This window comes from Frieseomelitta varia, unplaced genomic scaffold, assembly GCF_011392965.1.
Source record: "Frieseomelitta varia isolate USP_RPSP 00005682 unplaced genomic scaffold, Fvar_1.2 scaffold_749, whole genome shotgun sequence".
Classification (NCBI taxonomy): Eukaryota; Metazoa; Arthropoda; class Insecta; order Hymenoptera; family Apidae; genus Frieseomelitta; species Frieseomelitta varia.
Genome location: NW_025110533.1, coordinates 1 through 16,724, shown reverse-complemented (window position 1 = coordinate 16,724; position 16,724 = coordinate 1). Strand labels below are relative to the sequence as shown.

At 43.6% G+C, this 16,724-nt stretch overlaps 1 protein-coding gene and 3 non-coding genes across 4 annotated transcripts in view; 2 read left to right on the top strand and 2 right to left on the bottom strand.

Annotated features, from left to right (window-relative positions):
• The window catches only part of LOC122535629 (aryl hydrocarbon receptor protein 1), a 163,124-nt gene extending 146,632 nt beyond the window's left edge, over positions 1-16,492 (top strand). The window contains exons 5-11 of the mRNA XM_043667331.1: positions 6,742-6,951; positions 8,543-8,837; positions 9,016-9,161; positions 9,259-9,722; positions 9,844-10,741; positions 11,838-12,118; positions 12,337-16,492. Coding sequence (XP_043523266.1) covers positions 6,742-6,951; positions 8,543-8,837; positions 9,016-9,161; positions 9,259-9,722; positions 9,844-10,741; positions 11,838-12,077 — 2,253 coding nt within the window. The 3' untranslated portion in view covers positions 12,078-12,118; positions 12,337-16,492. The remainder of the gene's footprint in view (positions 1-6,741; positions 6,952-8,542; positions 8,838-9,015; positions 9,162-9,258; positions 9,723-9,843; positions 10,742-11,837; positions 12,119-12,336) is intronic.
• Positions 5,693-5,764, bottom strand: Trnam-cau. Its single transcript has one exon. It is a non-coding gene; the product is annotated as a tRNA-Met (tRNA).
• Trnam-cau lies at positions 6,191-6,262 on the top strand. The gene has a single exon. It is a non-coding gene; the product is annotated as a tRNA-Met (tRNA).
• On the bottom strand, positions 6,480-6,551 carry Trnam-cau. The gene has a single exon. It is a non-coding gene; the product is annotated as a tRNA-Met (tRNA).
• Positions 16,493-16,724: the final 232 nt, after the last annotated feature.

The following is a 16,724-nucleotide window of genomic DNA, read 5'->3' as shown; positions in this document are numbered from 1 at the left end:
TTGTTAACGTACAGGTATAATACTCTCGTTAAAAAGATCTCAAGACAGGGGTTGCTTTTGATGAGACGTTAGTTTAGGTTATTGCGAATCGAGGTTGAATCTCTGGTTGTTAACGTACAGGTATAATACTCTCGTTAAAAAGATCTCAAGACAGGGGTTGCTTTTGATGAGACGTTAGTTTAAGTTATTGCGAATCGAGGTTGAATCTCTGGTTGTTAACGTACAGGTATAATACTCTCGTTAAAAAGATCTCAAGACAGGGGTTGATGAGACTTTAGTTTAGGTTAGGACTTAAATTGTGAAATTCAATTGTACTTGCGCAGTGCCTTCTCTTGACATTCCCGCGATTTTCTAATCGCTCCATATAAACGGTACCTAATTTATGCGTGCTATAATTCAAGCAGTATCCAAACAAGCAAGAAAAGAAAAAAAAGAAAAACCAAGATCGCGCCAACCCTAAACCTTTAACAACTTCCAAAAGGAAGACAGTACACCGTCAGAGAATTAATTCCTCGTTATCTCTCAACGATCTACATCCACCCACGAACCAAGAGCCAACAACCACCACGAAGACCCAAGACTCCAAAATGATCTGCCCCGAGGCGAGCCTCCATTAGGAATCAATTGACCGCGTTAAGTTCTCTACTCTCGAACGCAAGAGGAGGGGAGATGAGGTCTCGGCTGCTCGTTCGCACGCGCTGAATTATGTGGCACATTTTGACAATTAATAGCCGTTAATGAAGACGCGATCTCGGGCCTGACCCGAGGCTGTTCCCTTCTCTCTCTCTCTCTCTCTCTCTCTCTCTCTCTCTCTCTCTGCGACCACTTTGTTAGGGATATACTCCTGCAACACAAAGGAGAATCGAGGGGAGTGAAAGGCGCACGAGCGTCGTAATTGAGAGCTCAACATTCGGTATCGGGCTCGGCGTTATCGCTCTCGCGCAAAAAACGCGCGCGTGTTGCGGCACGGCGAGAGGATTTCATATGCGCGCGCGCTCGCGCGAGCGAACGACGTGGAGGGAGAGGAACGTGGAGAGGAAGGTGGACGTCTCGGGCGGCGTTCGATAATTAATGCGGCCCGCGGATTAATTATTATTAGCCGGCTGATTTGTTTCAATTTGTAGAGGGTCCTTTGATCGCGCCGAATCGTGTTTCCGTCGATTTCACCCGCCGTTCAGGCTGATTTATCACCGCCGGCTCGCGTCCCACGGGATTTACGCGAACGCGATTCGTTCGGTGTCGTTCGCGGGTCCTTCTGGCGGACATGCCTGATTCGCTGTTGATCCAAATTTTCGTGCAATTTCTCCCAGTCTTTGTCGTGGTTAATTTTGCAAGAGGAATTCGTTGTGCTTGGAATTTGGAGCTGATGGAAATTTGAAGTTGAACGACTTTGACGACAAAGTGATCCGAATTCGTTTCGAATTGATTGCTTCAACTTGGATTCTTATCGAAATGTTTGATACTTGTTGTCACATTTTTCCAACGCATGAAAATCGGTGACGATTCTGTGGACAGAAGATAAGACAAATTTCATTTCTTCTGTAGAAAATGCAGCAACGTTTCTTTAAAAAAAAAACATACTGTTAAATACGCAATTAATTGAATATTAATTCCTTTCGAAGAGCAAGTGCACCGCAAAGTGTTCTCAAGATCCGCGCGAATATTCTCGAAAAACGATGAGAAAGAACCCGGGCCGAACGAAAAAGAATCTGGTGAAATCGAATCCGATGTTCGTGAAGGCATCGCTCTTGTCATCGTTGTTCCGCGTCCGAGGAAAGAAGAGGGACAGACGACGACGACGACGAGGACGACGACGACGACGACGACGACGACGAGTGGAAACAGGACGAGAGCAGACAGGACACAGAGAGACGACGCGGCCGGTGAAAAATAAACGAAATGGAGAAAATAGAGCAAAGCGAGGCCGGGGCCTTTCGCATTCTTCGCTGGAATGTAAATCAAGCCTGCCAACGGAGCGCGGGACCGCTTCGATGCCGGCGGGGGTGCGCTAGCGTCTCCACTAAATAATTACAAGCTCTTAATTAACGACGAGGGCCGATCGTAAAGCCATCCACGAGTCGGGCCGCTCCGTCCCGCGGATGCATGTTTCGAGATTATTTAAACGAGCAATGGTAACAAACGTTACCGGACCTTACCGGCAAAACCGCCCGTCGCTGCTAACTGGCCGCGCCACGGACCAGAAGATCAAGTGAGAAAGAGAGAGATAAAAAGAGAAAGAAAGAGAGAGAGAGAGAGAGAGAGAGAGTGAAAGGGAAGAGAAGTTCCATGGGGAAAAATGAATGTGAGCGTGGTCGGGTCCCGGCGCGGAAAATAAAAGAGGGCGGGGTCAACGTATTTTGCGGGAGGATTTTGCTCGTTCCTCGAACCCGAACACCGAAGCTGGCTCCCTCTCCCACGCGATTAGAAATTTTTACACGTCTGTCGTTCAAGTGGAGATAGATCGACAAAGTTGAGACAAAGGATTACAAAGTCAAGTAGGGATCCAAGGATCCATCGAGTCCAACGTACACTGAAAACTGTTCGAAAGTCGCAGTTTCCTGGCCGAGTCGATGAATCTCCGGCCCGAAATCGCCAAAATTCGTCCACCAGAGTGCTAAACTCTGCTCGTCTGATTTCCCGAGTTTTGAAATATTTGAAATATTCTGTTAATCGGTGCCCTCTCACATAATTTTAGCAAAACGGAAGACCGAGAGACGATTCGATGAAAGTTTCCAAAGAGCTCGTACCATTTTCTCGCGGCTTGGCGAGCCGGAGATCTCGAAGAGGCGTCGATATAATTCCATAAATCACGCGTCGCCGGAATAAATCACGTATTAATGAAAATTACACGTACGGCGGTTGGCTGGTGGTTGATATACGCGGGCCTGGCACCGCGCACGAGGGAATAAAATTGGCCAGAGCCATGTTGGCGGGGCCGGAATAAAGGGCAACGCGGAGCAATTACACGTCGAGCGTGTCCCAATGAAGTATGGCCGTTGCCGGGGCACCTCGATTACCAAGGAAATCCTGTGTAGGAAGGGTTTAATTAAAATTAGAGCAAACGGAACGCTCAGCAGGGTTGCGGGACTAGGGAAAGCCAGGCGGTCGAGCCCGTCGACGAGATCCCTGAATTCGTCCAGGATCCTGCGGCGAGCCGGCCGGACCCTTTCCGCGGGACACTCGCCTCCCTTTCCAAACGAGAAACGTACACGCTCTCGCGACTTCGCGCTGCGCGTTCTCCTATATTTATTGAGAGATCGAGTTTTATGGCCTGACCGTTGCACGGGACGCCCGGCGGTGCTCGCTGTTACACCCCAGTGTCTTTGCCTCTTTCCTCCGTTTCTCCGTAATTCGTGCTTCGGCCCCGTGTATCGACGTACTTTCCCGTACGTGGAAATAGAGGGTGCAGGTTGGTCGGACGTAGAAAAGGATGGATCATCGTGCGTGTAAAATATACTTACAGATGTTTATAATGTTGAATATACGGAACAAGTTGGAACAGATTTTGGAGAGAGCCAGTGAAGTTCTTCTTCCTAAATGATAAACGATAATCTCGCAATCAAAATTCACACTGGCAATGAATCATCGATTTTTTTTTAAGCAAATTCGTAGATACTTTCATAGATATACTTGTCTCGTTTGCTAGATATTGCATCAACAATTACTTTACTTTGAATATTTTATATATTCCTCCGTGTGTCTCGCGTGTGTTTTTACGTTGCGTTGAAATTTGATTTTTTGAAGAAGAGAAAAAAAAAGCACGCCTCTCGGTTGGATAGACGGTTGCATTCCATTATCGTCCGCGAGTAATATCGCTAACATGAGGATGGTGTGAGTAACATGGAAGTCGTGAGATCCGTGCGCCGGCGACACGAACGTTACGAGAAGGTGCAGCTACGTGCAGCTACGCTGTTCCACCTATCGGAAATGCAACGTAGTACCTCGAAAGCTCCCGTTCCCTTCTATCGTGTGATTTATTATATTATTCTCGGTTAACCGAGCCCTCGGACAACTATGACCAGCTAATGGCCTATCGCGACAATTCGACCAGCGCGCTTACTTCGACGCTGACATTCGGGCGCTGGTTACGCGACTTCTCTGTCTTCTTCACCGAACTTCACCGATAAAAAAGCTCCCCAATTTTGTGAAACGAGAGAATTCAAAGGCGAGCGTTGATTTTATCAATGTCAAAAACGGCCATCAATGATTGATATCGAATAATAGAATAAGATTCTATTATTTTAGTTTGACTTCTGTATACTGAATTTTTTTGGAAAAAAAAAGAACTGTCTGTTAAAGACTTTGACAACTGAATCCCGAAAATTTGATATCTACAGTCCCAGCAGTGAGAAATGCTGAAATTTCATTAGCCATTGCCACTGAAAACTCGATGCCGTGGCTTTTGCAGTTGAAGAGTACCAAGCGCGGCCAACAGACCACGGTGTTGTACAGATAACACTTGTCCGGCGAGGGGAACCGATGGCCTCTTCATACAGGAACATCGCTAAGCGCCAGCGTCTTCCTATTTCTACGAGAGGGTTTACACGTTCCCCGAGCCCGTGGTAAGGCGAGACCGCGTCCGTATCATTTCCAACCTGGTGATTTATTACGTTATTCGAGGCGTCGAAGGCCGGGACAACCGTGGGTCCACGTATGGTGTAGCCAAGGCCTGTTAATTCGATCTATTTTCTAAGCTAGTCCCCTCGAACGGCATACGGTGCGTGGTGTTCCGCTGCCGATTATATCCGATCGGGCGCTCATACGCGAGGGCGCGAGCCGAGAGAGAATGAAAGAAAGAAAGAAAGAAAGAGAGAGAGAGAGAGAGAGAGAGAGAGAGAGAGAGAGAAACAGCACACGGAGAAAGGGAAGAGTTATTCTCGTGGCGGTCGTTTTTCTTGAACGAAGGAACGAGGAAACTATGGGTTTCTCGTGCACCGAACGAGGCTCATCGTCGGTCGCTGCCTAGGCCGGATTAATTATGCGCGATAAAGTGCGTCGGACACGTGTAGTTACATGTGCCGTACGTGCGCCTATGTCGCCGTCGCGACGTCACGACCGATCAGATATTTCCTGAAATAATGCCGCTGCCTTTACCACGTCCCCCTTTCTCCACCGTGCCCGCAGGACGACCGTCTGCTCGTTCGGGGCAGCTCCAACTGTCTGCCCCCCCGTTGCATTCGGGGGTTGCTCGACAATTATCCGTGTTACGTGGCTCTCCACTTTTCGTTCAATGCTTGGTATTTTCATCGAATCCGTAATTTAATAGAATTTATAGTTTCTCTTAATTAACGCGGGATTCTATATCAATAGAATTTTTGTAAAACAGCAATTTTTGAGAAATTGAGGGGTTCTTATTATTCGACGAGTTTGGATGTTTCACTCGATACTTTGAATTTAATTTTCATTGAACTCTTGAATTTGAAGAGTTTAGTGAATACTTAGGGAAGAATGATACTTGTACGTTGGGAGTTGAATTTTTTAATATCCAATAATAATTTATTAGATAAGTTTTAATATCCATCGAAAAATGCAGCGACGAGGTAAAATTTAACGAAGCGTATGCATAAACAGGTCGGTTTGTGGATGAGAAACGTTGTAAAAATAATTAGTAGAGAAAAGTCAACGACATAAGTGTGTCTACAGTCAACGTACAGAAAATGGAGAAAAAAAAATGACAATTAAACTTTGTCCTTAGCAGAGCGTGGTTTCGATCCACGGACCTCTGGGTTATGGGCCCAGCACGCTTCCACTGCGCCACTCTGCTGTTCTCTCCTTCATTTCGTTAAAGATGGTTTTACAGAATTTATAGAGAATAAATTAAAATGGATCAATAAGTTCAAGTTATCAAGATTGATCTGTTATTGCAGAATTTCCGATAATAAGAAGATAAATATATAAGACAGAGAGTTCATTTGAATATTATCGTTCACACAACAATTGTTACGGAATTCTCCTCGTTACCAGACATAAAATATAATACATATTGCAGTATCTTTTTATCTGTAATGCAGATAATAGTGCATTCTATTAAGGAATATAACTTTTTACCTATTCGTAAGTTTGAATAGCGAATATATACTTGCATTACATTATCTCAAACGCTGAATTACAAATTTATTTAATTAAATGCACGATCAAATTATTCAACATCTGTCGTCATGAAAAGTTATTAAAAAACCACCCCTAACGAAGCAGAGTGGCGCAGTGGAAGCGTGCTGGGCCCATAACCCAGAGGTCCGTGGATCGAAACCACGCTCTGCTAAAGGAGGTGTGTTTTCTCTTTTTCTTCGTATCTTTTTGCTCACACATATTTCTGTAACTTACAAATACCTACGATTAATTTTTGTCATTAAAATTCAGCTAAAATGCGTAGAAACGAAAGAAAATTTATATAGGAACTTTGCTACCAATTGGCTACAAGTAGTTTGCAGTAAAAAAAAAAAAAAAGAAAAAAAATGATCCGAGATGAAATCATCCCTTAGCAGAGCGTGGTTTCGATCCACGGACCTCTGGGTTATGGGCCCAGCACGCTTCCACTGCGCCACTCTGCTTCGATGTTTCCATTTCCGAGAAGTTTCAGCGTGTTGCGAAATTTTATTTCTACACGTTCACCCACATTTTTGGACATTTATCGCTTCTTCATACGTATTCATGCGGCATCAACTTTGAAAATTTCCTTTCCAGAAACTCCTCAAACGTAGCTTGTTTAGTTAATTATCTCTCTTCTTTCGTTTGTTTCAGTCCGACATCGTCCACCAAAGCGTGTACGAGCTAGTCCACAGCGAAGATCGAGAGGAACTCCAAAGGCAGCTCATGTGGAATTCTTTTCTGCCGGCCGAAAATGCGAGTCTCCCCTTGCACGACGCTCTCTCACCCCAGCACAGTCACCTTCTGGAGCGCAGCTTCACCGTCCGCTTCCGGTGTCTTCTGGACAACACTTCCGGCTTTCTGGTGAGTTCACTGCCCTGTTATTGCTCACAGAATCCGTCGAACGTTCTCCTCGCTGTCTTCGTAAATTACAAACATATAAATACGATTATAAATCATATTTATTGGCATTTCAAATCTCTCAGCGGTCATCGTCGATAAAAATCATTCAAAATTGCGCGTAAATTATTTCAAGGCTACGTGAAAATATTGTTTAAAAACTTTGCTTTCATTTGAAACTCGTTTAAATATCGTAGAAAGGTAGATTTGAAACTGGGCAGGGGAACGATTGCGAAACATCTCGTCGGTACCGACGTATTCACGTAGCCGAGGCGTGCCCGTTTCGTACCAGCAGTCGAATCGATACACCGGGTCTTTAGCTGTGCGTATCTCGCATGCCTGGTCACAGTTCCACGTTCGTTTAGTGAATGTGCAACGTAACTCTGGTTCATTCATGGAAACCTTCCGTACACAAGAGAGTCACGCGAACGAGGATGATCCGTTAACCCATGTGGAGAAACAGTTTCCGTTCTGGATATATCGTACCCTGGTATCCCGAAAAATCGTTCTCTGTTCCGACTCTTTGCCGATAAGCGGACCGAGAGAGCGGTTCGAGCGTCACAACGATAGGCTGTCGCGAGGCTATATCGATCCGATTTTTACGGCATCAAATTTTCATAATTGCCAGCGTGAGCCACGTTTAACCCCGTAGCTCACGATAATAGAGTTAATTGTGGAGGAGGGAGCTAGCCCCCTTCTCGGATCGACCATAATTATCGCGTGTTTCTCTTCGACATCTGGCGGTTGGAATTGCAGCCACCTACTCCTCCGAGAATTTGCCTCGTCAACATTCTCAATCAGCAGTTTTCACTGCTATTTCTAACCTACCCTCTGTATCTACCTTGGATGCTATTAGTTTATTTAATCTAAGCCTTGGCGACAATAAACAGTGTTCTTCTTAATTCTTCAAATTTTACAAAATGACGAAGGAAGTATTGAGTTAATTCTTAAAGTTCCTTTTCATAGCTGTAACTTTCATACGATCAACTGCATTAAGACGTTCGACTCTTGATGCGTTAAATAGTGTACAAAATAATTAGAACAATGAAAGACCATTCTCAAGAAGCTGATGAAGATTTATAAGTAGATTTATTGTCAAGTAATACCTTTATAATCTCCGTAACACGTGAATCTCGACAAAAACGCGGAACTTATCGTGTCGCAAAGTGGAACGTCGATTAGGATGTTTCCTTCTCGCCGTAAATCTTTTACGATTACAATTTCATTTTCATAAACGCTGGGGGCGGTGACCTTTTTGCGCGATTGTCCTGTGACCCGGTCGGATCGCAAGCTCCACCTTTTCGTTCTTCGTTATTGCTTCGAGAGCCTACTTGTCCCGCGTATACCTCTGTATTTGCCAGCTGTCTGGCTGCAAGATAATTGGTGTTTTGTCGCGTTGCGGCTCGCCGCTCGCCAAAGGGTGAACTCGGTTTTGTCCACGGCTTTGATTTACGTTCACTCTCGGGCACGATGGATAACTACCTTTTTAGTTAAGGCTACTCTGCTCGGGATCTGTGAGAAAATCGCATAAGTTCAGTCTCTGTTCTTTTTGCAGCGTTTGGACATCAGGGGACGAGTGAAGATACTGCACGGTCAAAACCGAAAGACGGAGGAGCCACCGTTGGCTCTGTTTGCCCTGTGCACGCCGTTCGGACCACCGTCGTTGCTCGAGGTGCCGCAAAAGGATGTGATGTTCAAGAGCAAGCACAAGCTGGATCTCGCGCTCGTGTCGATGGACCAACGGGGGAAAATGTTGCTGGGATATTCGGACGCGGAACTTGCGAACCTCGGCGGCTATGATCTAGTCCATTACGATGATTTGGCGTACGTCGCGAGCGCTCATCAAGAACGTAAGCATTTCTCCAATTTTATTTAGATCTCTCCTCGTATCCAGATGTTAGCGAGTGGCGAAACATTTTGTCTCATTTTTTTATATTTTATTGCATGAACTAACGTGATACACGTTAATATCCGAGTGTCATCTAGAGAAAATATATTAAAGTGGAATCTGTCTGCGACAATTTTCAGTATTGAAAACCGGAGCCTCGGGAATGATAGCGTACAGATTCCAAAAGAAAGACGGTGGATGGCAGTGGCTGCAAACTAGCTCCAGGCTAGTCTACAAAAACTCGAAGCCCGACTTTGTCATCAGCACGCATCGACCTCTCATGCAAGTATCTCAAACTGAGCAATTTGAAACTGCCACCGGATGAATTGTTTCCAAAGAAATAACAATTTGCTTTAACAATTTGTTCTTAAATTATCAGGGAGGAAGAAGGCAGGGACCTTCTCGGTAAACGAACAATGGACTTCAAAGTGAGCTACCTTGACGCCGGTCTGACCAACAGCTACTTTTCGGACAGCGATAGTCTCACAGGTTCCGTGATGACGCCGACACTCCCCAGCCAACCGACGTCGCAGAGAGTGAACAGGCGGTACAAGACCCAGCTGAGAGATTTCCTGTCGACCTGTCGGAACAAACGTACCAAGCTGACCGCACAATCGTCCGTTTCCCCGCCGGCCACACCTACTGTCGCATCCGTGGACTACCTCGCAGCCGATACCAGCGCTGCAGCTGCAGTTGCAGCGGCGTACAGCAACCTGAACACGATGTACCCGACTGCTTACGCACCCACAGCGGTCGCAGCCAGCACGGATCCTTCGTTGACCACGTACATCGGTCACACGGGCAACTACCATCAGACTTTATATCCGGCAACTGCATTGGACAATAGGTGAGGATAGTTCAAAACGTAGTTTCAATGTTAAACTTCCTTCAGCCCGTCGCTGTATAATTATTAAATTCAAGAAATTTCTGGAGAATGTAAAGTAATCGTGAAACGTCTTCGAATCTAGATATCTCACCGCAGCAACGGAGAACCTGTTCCAATACAGACCTTTAGGTTCCTACTACCCCGAGTACCACACGAGCACGGCGTACAACGGTTTCATCGATGTCTCGCTGCCCACCTACGAAACGCACCAACTGACGAGCAAAGCCGAAGAGAAGCTCTACTGTCAGCAGCTGGGCGAGTCTCCCAAGTACAGCTATGTGGAAACAAGACACCCTAGCAGTGTCAGTGGCTCACCGTACGCAGCCAGTCCTGTCGCAAGCGCGTCGACGATGCACACCGCAACAACGGACATCAACATCGTACGTGCCGGCAGCAGGCACTCCCTGGAAGGTGGAGCTTCCTCCAGCAATTCTGCTGGAAGTTCCCCGGTGACCGGACCAACGAACGGCGTGCTCACTCCGAAGATAGAGGACGTGAAGCCGGAAGTCTACGGCAACGAAGCGCCGCGACAGACCGTCCTCATGTGGGGAGCACCTCCTGCTCGTACTCCGCCAAGAAACAACGGCAGCTACAGTCCGCCCACGCCACATTCCACTCATTCCTCTACGCACTCCACTAACGCCACGGCTGGTGACCCGCTGAAGTCGCTGGCAGAGATGAATTCAATGAACGGCGAGTGCAAATGGCGGCAGACGTCGCCCAGCGAGCAACAGACCACCGCGCCTAGTTCACCGAGGACCAAGGCGCAGCCACAGCAACAACATCAACATCATCAGCAGCAGCAGCCACAGCAGCAGCAACAGCAGCAGCAACAGCATCAACATCAGCAGTACCCGGTGACCACGTCTCAGTATCAAGCAGCGGCGGCAGCGGCGGCTGCAGCCGCGGCCGCAGCAGCCAGCACTATCGGATACGCGCACTCGCATCCAGGCCATGGCCACGGGGAAGCGGGCTCCGAGGTATGGCAAGGAGTGCAACACCACCACCACTACCAGTACTATCCTTACCACCATCACCACCCCGCACCACCAAGGCACGCGCCCCAGTGAGTGTCACTGCTGCCTCACAGATTTTAAAACGTACTAGAAGACGAAAGGTGGTGCAGCGAGGTTGTAAAATCGGTCAGTGGTTGATGTTTGCTACTTTCAACAAAAGTCAGGTTGAGTCAGCCGTTAGGGCCGCACGCAGGCACTTGCGTCAGTTGTTTGGAGTTAATCTTTGTAATATCGGTAATAGTTGCCAAAAATCGAAACTCCCGGAATGTAAGTTGAGAAACGAAGAGATAATTCTATTTAGATACGCTACGATGGAAGGAACGATCGTCAGATCCTGAGCGAGGTAGGTATCATTGAAAGTTGCAAACTTTAATCACTGACTAATTTTACGACCTCGTTGTACCGCTTCCATCAACTCTGTATAACTCTTTCGACGTCTGGAAACGAGTTTAAAGGTTACGAATGATACTTTTTCAGGTAGTCGTTAATCCCTCTAGGATAGCTGAAATATCGTAGCACTTATTTCATTGGAGTTGTTGCATATGAGCTGAGAATTCTTGGTTGATTAGATTTTATCGTAAGTTAACCTCGAGGGGTTAAATAAGAATAGTTTCTAAATCTCGGGGATGGAGGGGGGGATTCTTTATTAGAAGCATTACACAGAAGCGTAATATCCATCAAGATGATTGATAGACTAAAAATAGTCGCGCGAAAAGTGATATACCGTACCTTCGATACCTTTGATATTTGACTGTTCTGGGCATGCACGTAACAAGTAATGCACGAAACTTCTCTCAAACGTACCACTATCGATTCAATCGTACTCTGCATGTCCACGTTTATTCGTTTCGAAGCCCGAACGAACTTCTTTTGTCGCATTATTTAATTTGACTCTCACTGCACTTAGAGGAGAAGAGGATTGTTGTTACGTTGAGCATTCGTAAAGATTAATATTGTTGTTAATAATGGATTATGAAATGTAGTAAAGAATGCGCAGATGAAACGTGGAAGTCTGGAAAGGGGTTGCAAATAACGGGGAAACACGCTCTTTCGGTTGCAGCACACCGCCGTCAGCTGTGGGAACGGGGACAGGAATCGGCATGGGCATCGGCCCGGACAGCAGCAGCACCAGCAACAGCAACGCCTTGTACCATCCACCGCACCACCACTCTCAGCATCAGCACGCGGTGGGATCATCAGCGGCGGGAATGGGTCCAACTGTCCCTCAGATTCCAAACCGGACGCCGGGAGTCCTTTGTTGTCCATCTCTGAGGTGACTAACACCCTGCTCAACCAATAGTCTCTTCGCCACCTCAGCGTCGCTCGGTTTCAGTGATAAAGGTAATTTCGTGATATAGTAATTATCGAGCTGATCATTTTTATGTAAGACAGAATTGTCCGTAGATGTTCGTCTAGATTTAGGTTTCTCTGATTTTTCTGAATGTATGTATGTGAATGTAGGTTTAATATACTATGGTTAAACATCCGCAGTCTAATGATTGCATTCTATGATATTTAATTTCTATCTTCCTAAATGTCGTCGTCTTGATTGTCCACAGGTATCAGGAGATAGTTTCACCGAGACGATTCGCAAAACGTGTGACTGTATCATACAGAATAACACCGGTTGAAGCTGTTAAGAGTGTTCCCGCTACATAACGCTACACACTTGCAGTTAATGTCAGACGTTGCTACGACGTACGTACGAAATGTACGTGTATGTTGCGGTTGATTACGTTCGTTCGACCGTATTGTTAAGTTTTCACGAGAATCCTTCGTGCAGTCTCCCGCTCGTCGAATTGTGAAACCGTGTGAAAGGTAATGATTACGGAGATCCTCGTTTAGCTAGATTCGGCTGGAAACCGACTCGCGTGACAAGTGTCCACAAAATTTCTGCCAGCTGAAAGATTGTAATTCAAAGATACGTTTGTGATTAACATATCAATAATATTTGGGTTCGTAATCAGCTGTTACATTCGGAGTGTGGCTAGCGTGTCCCTTCAATTCCAATTGTATACATTTTTGTAAGTTTTCCTTCTATTTTCTTGTAATTATTAAAAATAATTACGATACACACAGAGGAGCCCTTCCACGAAACTTCTTTTCAAGCAAATGCTCGAATCGCTCTCGCTAGAGGGACGCGGTAACCACACTTCCATCCTCCATCCATCGAGCGAGAAGAAAGGAGCAATATAGATTCCGTCGAGGAGCACAAAATGAATCGCCTCGATCGAGCTACGAGAAACGCAACACATGTATGAAATTTAGTTTTTAATTAGGCCTGCGTATATCGTGTGATCGTGCTGTATGTACTATCGTTGCTTTATTCTTTCTTTCTTTGTTAATACCTTGCGACAGAAGGGTACCAGATTTAATCGGGTATCGGATCGCGGAACATTCTCGTAAGGAGTTAATCGTATCATTGCGTTTTCGTGCGTGTAATCATTTTTTAAATGGAATACACATGATTCTGTGATATGTGTTAGGTAACTTAAGGTGCGGTATTCTTCTAAAAGATATTTAAGATTCATGTACGCGGAACTGAAAATGGGGGAAAAATTGTGGGAAATTAGAGAAACGTTCAATGTTCGCCGCACTTTGACGAGGAGTCGAATTATGTCATCGCGAAATGTTCCATTTCACATACTGAAAATCCTAATTATCATGGACCAAAGTATATAACGTATTAATGCATGGCAAATTCCTTTTGCACCTATCTATCGTCACCAAACTTGTGGATGTTTATGTAGAAATCCATTTCAAAAATCTACGCAAAACATGTGTAAAACATTCAGAGGTGGAATCGCTTGTTGCGATATTTAATTGACAGACGAAATAAATTTCTATTTAGATCCTATTTTTTAAAGTTACGTTCGCTAAAATATAAATTTGCATGAGCATCCGCGGTTTAATTATCACTCTATCTTGCGCTACTGTTTCATTTGAGAGAAAGAGAGAAGAAAACTCTGAATAATTCGATTCCCAGATCACACTGTTTGCGTTTTCCTATCAAAGAATGTCAGAGATGATACAGTTGCGTATTCCGTTGAACGGGCCAAGACGAGAACAAAAAGAAAAAAAAAAAAAAGGAAAAAAGAGAAATGGGAGAAACTCTCGATTCGGTTGAACCTCAGTCTTGCCAATGTTTTTTGTTAATAAGTTTGTAGTTTTTGTACTTAATTAATTTATACGGCTATTTATGTACACGCGCGTAAATCGACGGTCTAGCGAAGCTAGGCGAGCCTTCCATAATTTTAGACGTGTAACTCTCATTTCGCGAACGTAACGCCCGTGTGCTCGGTAAACGAGCGAAGACTGCGTGAAAAAGGCGAGGAATGGGAGTGAAATTTTGGGGGAAAGAGTAGTACCGGAAGTCTCGATCGACTTTCCGTGGCATTGAACTGTCCGCGTTTCAAAGAGGAAACCAAGAGTGATTTACAATTTACATGCTTCGAATCTCCAGGCAGAGATCAGAGATAACGCAAAAAAAAAAAAAAAGAGGAAAAAGAACGAAAGAACGTGATTTTATTTTGCGCATACATATCAGAACAAAATAGAGGTGAAGGGGAACGTGTTACACTCCTTCCCCTTCTATTGCAATCTTGATATATATATATATGTATACAAAGAGATATATATGTATACATAAAGATATATATTGTATTATTTGCCGATAGGAACGTTTAAATTCAACGGGGTAGCCGGTAACGATTTCTATTCGGCTACCCGAATGAAATCCTCTTTTTTCCTTCCGATCCACGCATCCTTTTTGAAACTCTCGAACTACGATTATTCTGTAACTTTACCCTATTTCATGTCGTTGTAGTGTTATACAATATACGAAACTATTTTGCTATGAATTCTTTGTAAACATCCAGTCCGCTGATCGGCTTTACGACACAGGACGAATTTCGCGAACCTTGAACGCTTGTTACTGATGGTTCTTCGAATACAAATGTAGATCGTTCACGATTTTTATTAGAAACAAAGAGAATTTGAAAGAATAATGAAAGAAAGATCGACAATAAAAAAAAAAAAGAAAAAACGATACTAAACATATCAATTTCTACATATCTTTCTCCTTTAATTTCGAAAAAAAATCACGAAAATTATAAGACATTAAGAAAAGAACGACAACGTCAGTAACGAGTCTCGAGGACCCACATTGTAAATTCACATTTTCGACCGTACAGCTTAAAACTACGTTTCCTTTTTTTTTTTTTTTTTTTTTTTTTGCAATATTATATAAAGATCTATTATTATAAGTAATTGAGTCTAGTCCATACATAAAGCGAATTAATGATATATCAACTATGCTTAAATTGTAACAATGTTTTCACTCGCGAAGCAAACCCTTGCAGACAATCTTTGCTTGGTAAACGAATTACCTCTCCACTGTACACATGTATCTATACATAAACCCGCGTCAACAATCCCAAAATCGTTCGTCAATCTTCGAATCGTTCGTCAGTCATCGATAAAATATTTTAATTCAATTTTCTCAATAGCGTCAGCCTTCGTTATTTTTTATTACAAACTTATAAAAAAAACGAATAGAAAGCATTGCCCGCACTTTTTTGAAGAATCGCTGCAAGAATCTTGCAATGAACTTTTAAAATTGAATAAAATTCTGACGATTTGAGGATTGACGCCTGGCCACCCCTTCTTACTCGATCACAGCGGTGAGAATATTCTGACAGTTTAAGCATACATGTATATTTACTGTATATTTAAAGTAAGATAACTTTTAACGAGCATAGATAAGATTTAGTCGATATAGACGATTCTCCCCATAGTTATTCATATAGATCAAAATACGTACCTTATTTTATAGTGACCGGTATCTGCAGACAACATGCAATTCAATCATGGCCCTATCGAGTCGGATGATACAACTAGAAATTTTTTTATCACCAGCGCCGCGTTTAGATCGAATAAAAAGAGCGTTCGATCACGATCGACAAAACATATATCACCCCGAGTGCCTGTTTCGATCGAGAGGACTATCAGACCATTGAGACCAATCTTTGTTGATTTCTTACGATGTAAAAAATAAAAATAAGAAGATGCACTATTGCGCATATCGAATAAATGTAAAATAAATACGAACTTGGTAGTTGATGGCCCCTTTTTCAAAAAAATCTCTACGAGATAAAATGAATATTATTCGACGAAGGCAAGAATCTTTGTAATATCGTTACGTATCAATTTTTTAACAAGTCCAATGCTCTAAAATTTACGGACTAACTGGACTAAACGACATTGCTCAATGAAAGAAACAAAATTTACACTTTGCAGATACCTGTATCTCACTACTTGTAAATTTTACTCGATTATCTTTGGGCTTGAGCGAAAGAAAGATAAGCAAAACGATAAAAAAAAAAAATATATATATATATATGTGTGTGAAGCCCGCTTTTCCTTTTCTCGAAAGGAAGGGAAACACATCTCCTCTCAAACGCCTCGTTTTCCGGCTAAGGTGTTGCATCCTGTTCTGCAGATGTTCTTTTATATATCCGAATGTATCAAAGTGAACACGATAATCATGCCAAACCAAACTTTGACTCTCCTCGATCACTCCATCCAATTTATCTCCGATAATATTCTATAGAACCTAATTACTTATTAACACTAAACTACTAAATGCTAAGCTCTACGAAATGAAATTTTAAAACTGTATCAAATGTTTATATGAAATAAATTATAATAATGCAATAGAACGGACGTTCTATTTTCACTGTGTGGCGAGAGGAAGGAGAGCAAAAGTAAATCAGAAAGAACCGAAAGTTCGATTGCAGGTAAAAATATTTGACTCTGTCTTGTTTAAGTATGTTTCGTCTTTTTCTTTCTTTTCTTTTTCTTTCTTTTTTTTTTTTTTTTTTTTTTGTTTTATTTATTTCAATTAAAAATGACTCGTTACACTTATCATAGTAGTATGTATGTAAAG